Here is a 12,145-nt window from a genome sequence, read left to right as displayed (position 1 = left end):
GTGGCAGGCCCATAGAGCTATTCATTTCGCACCTTTCTACTCAAATGGAGTGGAATATACAGCCAAGGAACAACACTTTAATGGTTTCAACCACCAATTGTCAATAAAGCTGCTCAAAAGAAGAGATCCATGACTATTTAAAGACAGGAAGAGAGTACAAAGGCAAATCTTTATATGTACTGTAGAAAGTTTCAAGAAGAATATCAAAGCTTTTCAGAAGATCTAAGCCTTTAGATCTCCCTAGATGTCTCTCCGTGGAGATCTATTGTTCACCACTGACACGGAATTTAAGTTATCTTGGAAGATAAATTAACATTGTTCTCATGAGGAAACAATATGTTAAGGGAAGATTAAATTAAAAAACAATACAGTAATCAGGTTTAAAACGATAAGAAAAATGCAGTGCAAAACAATTAGGGGAAAATTTTAAAATAATAAATGGCCACAAGGAAAATCAGCAGAATTTTCTTTCATGGAGTGTTGTTGTGATCTGAACTGTATTGCCCAAGGAGCGAAAGCAGATTGAGAAGTAGCTTTCAAGACAGTTTTACATTCACAAAGGAAAACTAGTTCTCTTCTGGAAAAGGAAATATTATCAGGGTACACAAAAATGCTGGAGAAACTTAGCGGGTGCAGCAGCATCTATGGAGCGAAGGAAATAGGCAACGTTTCGGGCCGAAACCCTTCTTCAGACTGATAGGGGGTGGCCCCAATATTATCAGGGCTTTGGTGAAAGAGTGAGAGAGTGCTGGTCTGTGGTGATTCGGTAGTCTGATAACAACAGGAAAGAAGTTGTTCCTGAATCTGGTTGTATTGCCCTTCAAGTGATTGCATCTTCTGCCTGACAGAGAGAAGAGGGATTGACTGGATGGAAAATGGTCTGATTGTGTTGGCTGTTTCTCCAAGGCAGTCTGAAGTTTAGATGAAGTTTGAGGGAGGGCAGTGGGGGTTAGGGGATGGTACTGTGTGTGTGATGGACTGGGCTACATCCACAACACTCTCCAATCCCTTGCAGTCTTGGGGCAAGCTGTTGCCTAACCAGGCAGTGATGCATCCCAATAGGATACTTTCTATGCTGTTACGTAAGAGTCACTGGTGACTTGCCCAACCTATTTAGTCTTCTGCGGTACTGGAAGTGTGGTGCCCATTCTTTAGAGTGACTCAGTGGCGCATTGGGGGAGCTGCTGCCCTACAGTGCCAGAGACCCAGGTTCGATCCTGACTATGGGTGCTGTCTGTCCAGCGTTTGTCCGTTCTCCCTGTGGCTGCATGGGTTTTCTCTGGGTGCTCCGGTTTCCTCTTGCATCCCAAAGACATGCAGATTTGTAAGTTAATTGGCTTCTGTAAATTGTCGTTACTGTGTAGGATAGAATTAATGTACAGGTGATCATTGGTTGGCGTGTTTTGGTGGACTGAAGGCCCTGTTTCCACGTGGTATCTCTAATCTAAACGTGGTTGCTTTTAATGGTAGTGATGGTGATTGATTTGTGGTTAGCATGCAGTAACACAGATATAACTGAATTTATATGTTACATAATGCAGGAATTAATATCTTTTAACAATTTTGAAACCTCAGAATGTTATTTGGCAGATTTCTCACTCGGCAAACGGGCGGCACGGTGGCGCAGAGGTAGAGTTACTACCTTACAGCGCCAGAGACCATTATTCCATCCTGATTAGGGGTGCAGTCTTTACGGGATTTGTACGTCCTCCCTGTGACTGCTTGGGTTTTCCTCGGGTGCTCCAGTTTCCACCCACACTCCAAAGGCATACAGGTTTGTAGGTCAATTGGCTTCTGTAAAGATTGTAAATTGCCTCTAGTGTGTGCTAAGGATAGCGCTAGTGTGTGGGGATGGCTGGTCAGCACAGACTCAACACAGCACAATTCAATTAAATTAAATTAAATTCAATTCAATTCAATTCAAGACTCGGTAGGCCGAAGGGCCCATTTCTGCACTGAACATAACTAAACTAAACTAAGATAGGCAGAAAATGGTGGAGTAACTAAACGGAACAGGCAGCTTCTCTGGATAGAAAGAATTGGTGACGTTGCGGATCGAGACCCTTCTTCAGATTAAACTAAGTAATTAATTTAAGTCTCATAACAGGAAAAACAAGAATAAAAATATAATCACCTGAACACAGTTGTCTTTGCTTGTAATGTGATTCTGGTGTCTGGTGCTGATGGGAGCTTCATTTTTAATCACACCGTTTGTTGTCTTACTCTTGCAGGTACAGTGTGGACTCAAGGAGCACAAACATTTCAAAAAACGTGAGTTTGAAAATTCAGGCCTTCTTTGTAGCTGGGCTGGAGATAATTCTGGTCTCAATGGGAGATAGAGTGCAACGGGGTAGATCGTATGGTTTATAGTCCAAACCCCAGCGATGTGGCATGCATGACTGCTGTGCAGCCAGTGTGATACATTCATAACTGCTCCACCTAACCCAAACATACTGGCCGTAGACTTGGTGGACAGTGATAGCCCTGTCCCACGGTACGAGTTCATTCCAAGAGCTCTCCCGAGTTTAAAAAAAATCAAACACGTGGTAAGCACGGAGAATGAACCTAGCGGGTAAGTCAGAGCTAGAGGACGTCTCTTAGCGCTAACGGCAGGTACTCAGGAAGACTCGCTAACGGCAGGTAAGCACGGGAAGACTCGTGAAGATTTTTCAACATGATGAAAAATGTCCACGAGAGCCCCGAGTACCGACGAGTGGCCATTACCGTAAATCTCCGAGTTCGAATCAGGGCAAACTCGGGAGAACTCTTGGAATGAACTCGTACAGTGGGACAGGGGTTTATATGCAGCTTAAGATCATGTCGTAGCCACCAGTTAGTTACTCCTCCTCTCCATATGCACAGTGGCACAGCTGGCAGAGGTGCCATCTCACAGCTCCAGCGACCCTGATTCAGTCTTTACCCCTCAGTACTGTTGGTGTGGAGTTTGCACGTTCTCCCTGTGACCACATAGATTTCCTCTGCAGATTCTGCTTTCCCCCAAAAAAGTGTTGGTTGGTAAAATGGCCACAGTAAATTGTAAATGATTTAGACTTTAGAGATACAACGTGGAAACAGGCCCTTCGGCCCACTGAGTCCGCGCAAACCAGCAATCAGCCAATACACTCTGGGCCGGCCTTAAGCCGATTTGACCGATTGCTCCCAATTGGGCCCCGCGCCTAATGGGGGCCCCGCAATAATGTTCCGTATTTCGTACGGAAATACGAATTCCCTTTGTTAAATAAAGATTTTTTTTTTAATTCGCCATCCGGATTTTTTTTTTAAACGAACATGTATAACAACCGCTGCACGGCCATCAGACACAAACGATTTGTTAACTCGTACTGTTAGCACTTCTTAACATGAAGTAGTTAACAAGTTGTTATACAATATCATCAATCTACATCCATCCACATTCCTCAGTAAATGTTATTGTGTTTTGAATGAGTATTAATGATGCCGTGTTCCTTTGAATAAAATTCACGCGGTGTCATTAATACTTGTTTAAAACACAATTACATTTACTGAGGAATGTAGATCGATGACACATTGAGAATTTCTTTAACTTACCATCATGAGTGAGGGCCCCGGACCGTGAGAAGGGGCTTCTTCTTGGTGTGCAGGTTAGTCATTCACCTACCGACCCACGTTGTGTCTCTCTGTCTTTTGCTCTCTCTCTCCCTCCCTCTTTCTCTCGCGCTCTCTCTCCCGCTCCCCATCTCGTCTCTCTCTAGCTCTCCCACTCCCTCTCTATCACCCTGTCGCCTCAGCATTCCCGGAATCATTGACGTTTTGCGGTAGACAAAAATGCTGGAGAAACCCAGCGGGTGAGGCAGCCGCCTGGCCCGCTGAGTTCCTCCAGCACTCTGTGTTTTTTGTTTGGCTCTGAAGTTGAAGGTGGCTCAGCGGGACTGGCATGGGCTCAGGGGAGAGGGTTGCGTTTCTGTTCGAGACCCTTCTTCAGACAATCACAAGTACTCTCACCGACGAGAGTTCAGTTCAGTCTGAAGAAGGGTCTTCTCTCCAGAGTCGCTGCACTGCCTGTCCTGCTGAGTTACTCCAGCTTTATGTCTATACTCAATTTCAGAGGAATACAATTTCTCACGGGGGGCTTATAACATCTCTAAACCCCTCTGGGACCCTCTGAACACCTCTAAACCCCCTCTATCCCCCTCTTTTTCCCCCCTATTTCCCTCTATAACACTTCTGAACACTTCTAACCCCATCTGAAGCCCTCTAAACATCTCTAAACCGTTTAAACCCCTCTAAACTAGGAGGCTACAAGGTGACTTGGATCGGCTGGGTGAGTGGGCAAATGCATGGCAGATGCAGTATAGTGGATAAATGTGAGATTACCCACTTTGGTGGCAAAAACAGGAAAGTAGACTATTATCTGAATGGTGGCCGATTAGGAAAAGGGGAGATGCAACGAGACCTGGGTGTCATGGTACACCAGTCGTTGAAAGTAGGCACGCAGGTGCAACAGGCCGTGAAGAAAGCGAATGGTATGTTAGCATTCATAGCAAAAGGATTTGAGTATAGGAGCAGGGAGGTTCTACTGCATTTGTACAGGGTCTTGGTGAGACCACACCTGGAGTATTGCGTACAGTTTTGGGCTCCTAATCTGAGGAAGGACATTCTTGCCATAGAGGGAGTACAGAGAAGGTTCACCAGACTGATTCCTGGGATGTCAGGACTTTCATATGAAGAAAGACTGGATAGACTCGAGGGATAGATTGAGGGGGGATCTTATAGAAACGCACAAAATTCTTAAGTGGTTGGACAGGCGAGATGCAGGAAGATTGTTCCCGATGTTGGGGCAGTCCAGAACAAGGGGTCACAGTTTAAGGATAAAGGGGAAATCTTTTAGGACTGAGATGAGAAAAACATTTTTTACACAGAGAGTGGTGAATCTCTGGAATTCTCTGCCACAGAATTTAGTTGAGGCCAGTTCGTTGGCTATATTTAAGAGGGAGTTAGATGTGGCCCTTGTGGCTGATAGGAATCAGGGAGTATGGAGAGAAAGCAGGTACAGGATACTGAGTTGGATAATCAGCCATGATCATATTGAATGGCTGTGCAAGCTCAAAGGGCCGAATGGCCTACTCCTGCAACTTGTTTCTATGTTTCTATGACTGTGTCCAACTGCTGTCTGGTTCGTTGATCGGTTTGCTAGATATGAACTGTTTGGGGAGAGAAAAATGCTCACGGCAGACCAGACCAAACGTGTTAAACAGAAATTGGTCAGATATTGAGCTTTACACAGTGAGAAATCATGTGAAATAATCACTGAATTTAATTTTAAATGAATGTACCTGCATGTTATACTGTTTAGTTTGGAGATACAACCAGACAGTCTGGTTGATACAACCAGATTAGTTTGGAGATACAACCAGATAGTCCACTGAGTTCGCACCGACCAGCGATTTTTGTTTTCCTATACGATAATTTTATTTGGCGGCCAATCAATCGCTGTCTCTAAGGGGGTTGCATCCAATCACCAACCAGCTTGCCTTAAAATTCCCGTCCAATCAACAAATAGGTCTCCTCCCGTCCAATCAGCCGCTGTCTCCAAGATCATTGTGCCCAATCACATAATGCAGTTTAATGGTAATTAGCTACTACGGTAAAGGTTGGAAGCCAGCGGAGCTACTGACAGTCAAACGGGAGGGAGCAGGAGAGATTCACACAGTGTAGAATCCATAGCACCTAGTGTACAATTTCATAATATATATACTAAATAACTGGGCTGACAGACCTTGGCTGGGAATCTGGGGTTCACCAAAATTGTTCCCAATTGGGCCCCGCACCCCCTAAGGCCGGCCCTGCATACACTAACTCTCTTCGTACACACTTGGGATGATTTACAATTTATAGCAGCCAATTAACCTACAAATTCACATGTCTTTGGAGTGTGGGAGGAAGCCGGAGGGAAAACCCACGCAGTCACAGGAAGAACGTACAAACTCCGTACAGACAAGCACCCTTAGTGAGGATCGAACCCGGGTCTCTGGCGCTGTAAGGCAACAACTCTACCCAGCCGCACCACTATGCCGACAAAGTCTGAAGTCTGAAAGGGAGATGACAGGAATTTGGGGAAAATAAAACAGGGATTTAGAGACACAGAGTCATGGAGACATAGCATGGAAACAAGCCCTTCGGCCCAACATTTCTATGCCGATCAAGCTGCCTAATCTAAAAGTGCCTTTTGCTGTGTTTGGCCCATATCCCTCTAAATCGTTCCTATACATCCACCTGTCCAAGTGTCTTTTAGATGCTGTTATAGTACCTGCATCAACTATCCCCTCTGGATGTTCGATACACCCACCATCAAGGGATTTGTGCAGGACTTGCGTAAATGGGTGCTTGATAGTTGGCAGAACTAGGTGGGCCGAAGGGCCTATTTCTGTGCTGTATCTCTCTATGATTCCATGATTACTGTGCACAGCCATTGATTTGCCCAATTTAAGCTCACAGATATTGAGGGTTCCATACAGAAGGACAATGCACCAAAAACAAGCTGCAGAGGACAACAAAGGAATATAACTAAGGCCATGATTTTAGTGACTTCGGCATTTTCATCCCCATACCTCTGTTCCACCAAAGGTAGACACAAAATGCTGGAGGAACTCCGCGGGACAGGCAAGCATCTCTGGAGAGAAGGAATGGGTGACATTTCAGGTTGAGACCTTTCTTCAGACTGATGTCAGGGGAGTGGGCGGGACAGAGATGGAATGTAGTCGGAGGCAGTAAGACTGGTGGGAGAACTGGGAAGGTGTTCCACCAGAATGAATGATCAGTGTTAAAGCTTGAAAAATATTTCAACAATCAAAGATCCGGTCTCTTTTTATATTTCTCCAGCTATTTTTGTAGGGGATTGGTTCACTTTGTACTTGCCTTCCTGGGAAACATGTTGTAAAATGGACCATCAACATGACATGATTGAGACAGAAATTTCAACTCCATCCGTGCAGAAACAAAGAACTGCAGATTCTGGTTAACAAAATACGGACGCAAACTGTTGGAATAACTCAGCAGGTCAGGCAGCATCTCTGGAGAACATGGATAGGTGATATTTTGGTTTGGAACCCTTCTTCAGACTAATCAGCCTGAAGGAGTGTCCCGACTCGAAGCGCCATCTATTAATGTTCTCCAGAGATGCTGCCTGACCCGTTGAGTTAGTCCAATGCTTTGTGTACTTATTTTATAAACTCCACTCTTACTACTTTAGTGAGTAAATTAGAAAGACTGACCCTGTGGTTCAAAGCATCTTCCTATCCAAATATTGCTGGCTGCACATCCCGTTACACAATGTTACTTAGAGGTTGGCACGGTGACGCAGCGATAGAATTGCTGCCTCACTGCACCAGAGACCCAGGTTCGATCCTGACTACAGGTGCTAGTCTGTATGGAGTTTGTACTTTCTCCACCTGACCTGCTTAGGTTTTCTCCGGGTGCTCTGGTTTCCTCCTACACGTCAAAGACATATAGGTTTGTAGGTTTAAGAAGGAACAGCAGATGCAGGAAAAATCGAAAAAGGTTAATTGGCTTGGTAAAATCGTAAGTTTTCCTTAGTAGGGTGGAGGATAGTGTTAGTGTGCGGGGATTACTGGTCGGCACGGACTCGGTGGGCTGAAGGGCCTGTTGCCGTGCTGTATCTTTAATCAAAATTAACAAAAATAAAGAGAAATTTGGTCAGATAAAAATGAAAAATAAAACACATAACATCTGATAGCAGACATGGTTTCTATAATCTACTCAACTTCGTTCAGCTGCTCTCTCAGGAAGGTAAGCAGACATGCTCAGATGATAATAGCATGACTAATGCATTAGTGAGCCTATCAAGTGGGTTGTCTAAATCCACTCAAACTGGTGACTGGATCATTGAGTGGCTTGAATGAGTGTGCTTTAATTACCAGAAGTTGTCATTCAGTCTAGGAGGGACTGCTGAGATGGAAGGCAATGTTAGCCATCAACACTTTTAGTGAAGTTACTTGGGAATTCTAAGTGTAGATGAGATCAAGACTCAATAATTCAGACTAAAAGAATATCGGTCCCAATATCAAACTGATCCCGTTGTCTGATAAATCATAAATATCACACCAGTGCACAAGTATTCTGGCAAAGACTGCTTTACTCTTAATCCCACCTACGTTATCCCTGCGTCTGGACTGCTTTTTTAAAATTGTAGTTATCGGGAGGGAACTGGTATCATTCGGGTGGCACAGTGGCGCAGCGGTAGAGTTGCTGCCATACAGCACCAAAGGTCCATGTTCCTTCCTGACTACAAGTGCTGTCTGCATGGAGTTTGTACGTTCTCCCTGTGATTGCGTGGGTTTTCTCTGAGTGCTCCGGTTTCCTCCCACACTCCAAAGACATGCAGGTTTGCAGGTTAATTGGCCTTTTGTAAATTGCACCTGATGTGTAGGATGCGAAACTGGGATAACATAGAACTAGTGTATGGGTGGTCGTTGGTCGGCGTGGACTCGGTGGGCTGAAGGGCCTGTTTCCACCCAGTATCTCTCAATTAAATGTGTAACAATTTACTGTGTAGGAAGGAACTGCAGATGCTGGTTTACACCGAAGATAGACACAGAATGCTGACAATTTACTCTGCCTTCGATGTCTTTAAACCCCAAAAACTTCATTGCAATTGAAAATTCAAATTTTACAAAAAGATTCTTGAAGTTCCCTCTAAATCTCCGACCCTTTACCTTAAACCTATGCACTCTGATTAAAGGCTCCTCTTCAAAGGAAAAGGATTTTCATAATTCATCCTGGCTACCTACTTCATAATTTAGTATAAGGTTTTATATCACCCTTCATCTTTCTTATCTAAGGTTAGGAAACCCAGCATATCATTCTCTCCTCATTATGGAAGCATAACCCCATCCCATTATATTTGAAGGAACTCAGCAATAAATATCAAACCATTTCCAGCCAAAGCACAAAGGGGTGGGTAATCTCCGTGCCAATATTGGTGACCACATTGTTCGAACCGCCCGCTCACTGTATTTTTTGAGAGAAACTATTCTGCTTCTATTGGTAAAGGTTACTGCAGTTTCTGTCATGCATTTTGTTTCTTTTCCTGTGTTAGTGGATTCTGAGTAAACTGACCTTCCTCACTGTCCAGTTCATCAATGCGTCCTTATTCATATGCCCTGCCTCCAACTCGCTGGTTGGCATAGTGTTGTCAGTAAGCACGCTGTAGTTATAAGCACTAACGTTTCTCTTTCTTCTTTTAATGATGTGTCGTATCCTCTTATATTGGACAAGCAGAAGGTGAGAATCTATTAATAGAATCTATTAATTAATTTGTAAAAACAAAAAATAAATGGAAATGCTCTCCCTCTCCTTCTCCCCCTCCTCTCCTCTCCCTCTCCCCTCCCCCCCCCCCTCCCCCTCCCCCTCCCCCTCCCCCTCCCTCCCCCCCTCCCTCCCCCTCCCTCCCTCTCCCTCTCCCTCTCCCACTTCCTCTCCCTCTCCCTCTCCCTCTCCCACCATGCGGCGTGGGTTTTCTCCGGCTGCTCCTGTTTTCCCTCACACTCCAAAGACGTACAGATTTGTAGGTTAATTGGCTTGGCGACATTGTCAATTGCCCCTGTTGTGTGTAGGATAATGATCATGTGTGGGGATCGCTGGTCGGCGCGGACGGTGGGCAGAAGGGCCTGTTTCCGCGCTGTATCTCTGAGCTAAACAAAATATTCTCATTTATCCTCATTGGAAGTTTCTCTAAAAGTCGGCAAGTTCACAGCTACTTTATCCTTGACTTTCCTCGTTTTCTAAGTTGTTTGCTCAACACAGAATCGATGCCGGTAAACACGTTCTTTAAATAGTATCGCAGAAATCTTTGGGTAGAAATCATTATGGAAACAGCAATCTCCTGGAGCTTAGCTTTGATCCGTTTTTAACTTAATGCAGGGCAGTGTGTTTTTAACATCTGTGTTTGAGAGCTCTCCTGATGTAGATTGTTATTGGAGAACTGTAGATGTAATCACAGTGCACATTAGTGGAATTGGATACCTAAGCTGTGCACCTTCTGACTCTTTGTGGAGGATAAGCTCTGTTCTTCCCATTTGATAAGAAAAAGATATCCCTGAAATGATACATTTCACTTTTTCCAGAGGCCTGCACAGAGCAAAGTCCCTTGTTTGAGGTCGAGAGGCCACTTGTTTCCATTGACCTTTAAATGGGTAGTTAAGAGTTGTGTGAGATTGGCCTTGTGTGATTTGTACCTTAGGGCGGCATGATGGCGCAGAAGTAGAGTTGCTGCCTTACGGCTTCTTGTCTGTACGGAGTTTGCACATTCTCCCAGTGGCCTGCATGGGTTTTCCCCGAGACCTTCGGTTTCCTCCCACACTCTAAAGACGTACAGGTTCGTACGTTAATTGGCTTGCTATAAAATGTGAAATTGTCCCTAGTGTGTGTAGGGTAGTGTTAATGTGTGGGAATCGTTGGTCGGCTCAGACTCGGTGGGCCGAAGGGCCTGTTTGTGTGCTGTATCTATAAACTAAACTAAACATTTGTGTTTCCTTCCACCATTCCCCCAATCCGTGAAGGAATTACCACAGAGCCGACTGCAGTAACTAGTATGGATATGTCATCAAATGCCCCAAGATACACACAGTGTGCTAGAATGTTGGTATCAATCGAGGATCCTTTGCACAGGCTCTGTGTGAAACAAAGCATCTTGATTCTTTCTAATAAACGTTTTTTTCTAACCAGGATATAGATTGATAAGAAATATAATTGCAGCGCCATTTTAAAATGCATACTCCAGCCTAGAAATTAGATTGCATCGCACTGATTATTTTAGTGTTATTCATTTGAAAAAGTACTGGCAGTGGAGCACAATAATGACCAAAACCAAATCACTGAAGCACTGCAGAGATATTTGACAGTGTCGATCCAGGAGGAGCCATTGTTAGGAACTGTCAGGGCGGCACTGGTAGAGCTGCTTCCTCACATTGCCGGAGACCTGGGTTCAATACTGACCCTGGGTGCTGTCTGTGCGGAGTTTGCATGTTCTCCCTGTGACCGCGCGGGTTTCCCGGGTGCACCAGTTTCCACCCACATCCTAAAGACGTGTGGGTTTGTAGACAAGTGTGTAGGAACTGGATAATTAAGTGGGATAACATAGAAGTAGTGTGACTAGGTGATCGATGGTCGGTGTGGACTCAGTGGGTCAAAGAACCTGTTTCCGTGCTGTATCTCTACACTAAACAACAAATCGTATGCAGTGCAGTGCCACATTGGGATCCCACTAAGTCCTGTACAGTAAACCCTCACAACACAAAGTGGACATCTATATAACGGATTTTGGTTATATTGGACCGAGGCTCCCCTTACAGCACCCTACTTCCGCCACTTACCCAGTGAGCTGGCACCGCGTGATGTACTTCTGGTCGCAGGGGTGGAGAAAGTGAGCAGCATGAAGGCACCATGAGTACCGGACACATCCCTGGTGCAACATGTGTGGGGCCGGGGTCTCTGCAGCTCTCCGGCCTGTGAATTCCCACTTGTTTATCCCACCCAGAGTCACAATACAATACAATACAATTTATTTGTTGTCATTTGAACCCGGAGATTCAAACGGAATTTGGTTTCTGCAGTCATACAAACAAGAAGAACCAAGACACAACACAATTTACACGAACATCCATCACAGTGAATCTCCTCCTCACTGTGATGGAAGGCAAAGTCTTATCTCTCCCCTGCACTCCTCGTTCTCCTCCCGATGTCAGAGTCAAAGCCCCCGGCGGGCGATGGTAAATAAGTCCCGCGGCAATTATAGCGCCGGGTGATGCAAGGCCGCGCTCCGGATCTTGGTGTTGGAGCCCCCGGCGTGCGCTAACAAGTCCCGCGGCCATTTAAAGCCGCGCCGGGCGATGTAAGGCCCCGCTCCAGGTCATCCTCAACCCCGCAACTCGGGCGGGAGAAGTCGCTGTTGCGGAAGCCCCGAAAAGCGGTCTCCCAGCAGGGACCCTGTCACGTTTCTTCTCTCGCAGCCTTGGGTTAAACTTTACCCCCATCACTTAGTTAATCACAAGGGAGAGCTAGTGGATGTGGTGTACCTGGACTTTCAGAAAGCATTTAATCACATAGCAGATTAGTGGGTAAAATTAGGGCACATGGTATTGGGGGTAAG

General features: G+C 45.2%; 1 protein-coding gene across 2 annotated transcripts in view; it reads left to right on the top strand.

The window, feature by feature from the left end:
* cpne9 (copine family member 9) overlaps window positions 1-12,145 on the top strand; it is a 385,757-nt gene that overhangs the window by 179,277 nt on the left and 194,335 nt on the right. Inside the window, exons 6-7 of one of the 2 annotated variants that reach the window (XM_033037105.1) lie at window positions 2,232-2,271; window positions 4,660-4,662. In XM_033037105.1, the coding sequence (XP_032892996.1) occupies window positions 2,232-2,271; window positions 4,660-4,662 (43 nt within the window). The remainder of the gene's footprint in view (window positions 1-2,231; window positions 2,272-4,659; window positions 4,663-12,145) is intronic. The other variant, XM_033037106.1, reaches the window with a different exon arrangement.

This window comes from Amblyraja radiata, chromosome 18 (genome assembly GCF_010909765.2).
Source record: "Amblyraja radiata isolate CabotCenter1 chromosome 18, sAmbRad1.1.pri, whole genome shotgun sequence".
NCBI classification, from domain to species: Eukaryota; Metazoa; Chordata; class Chondrichthyes; order Rajiformes; family Rajidae; genus Amblyraja; species Amblyraja radiata.
The sequence above is the reverse complement of the archived record's forward strand: the minus strand, read 5'-3'. Positions and strand labels throughout refer to the sequence as shown.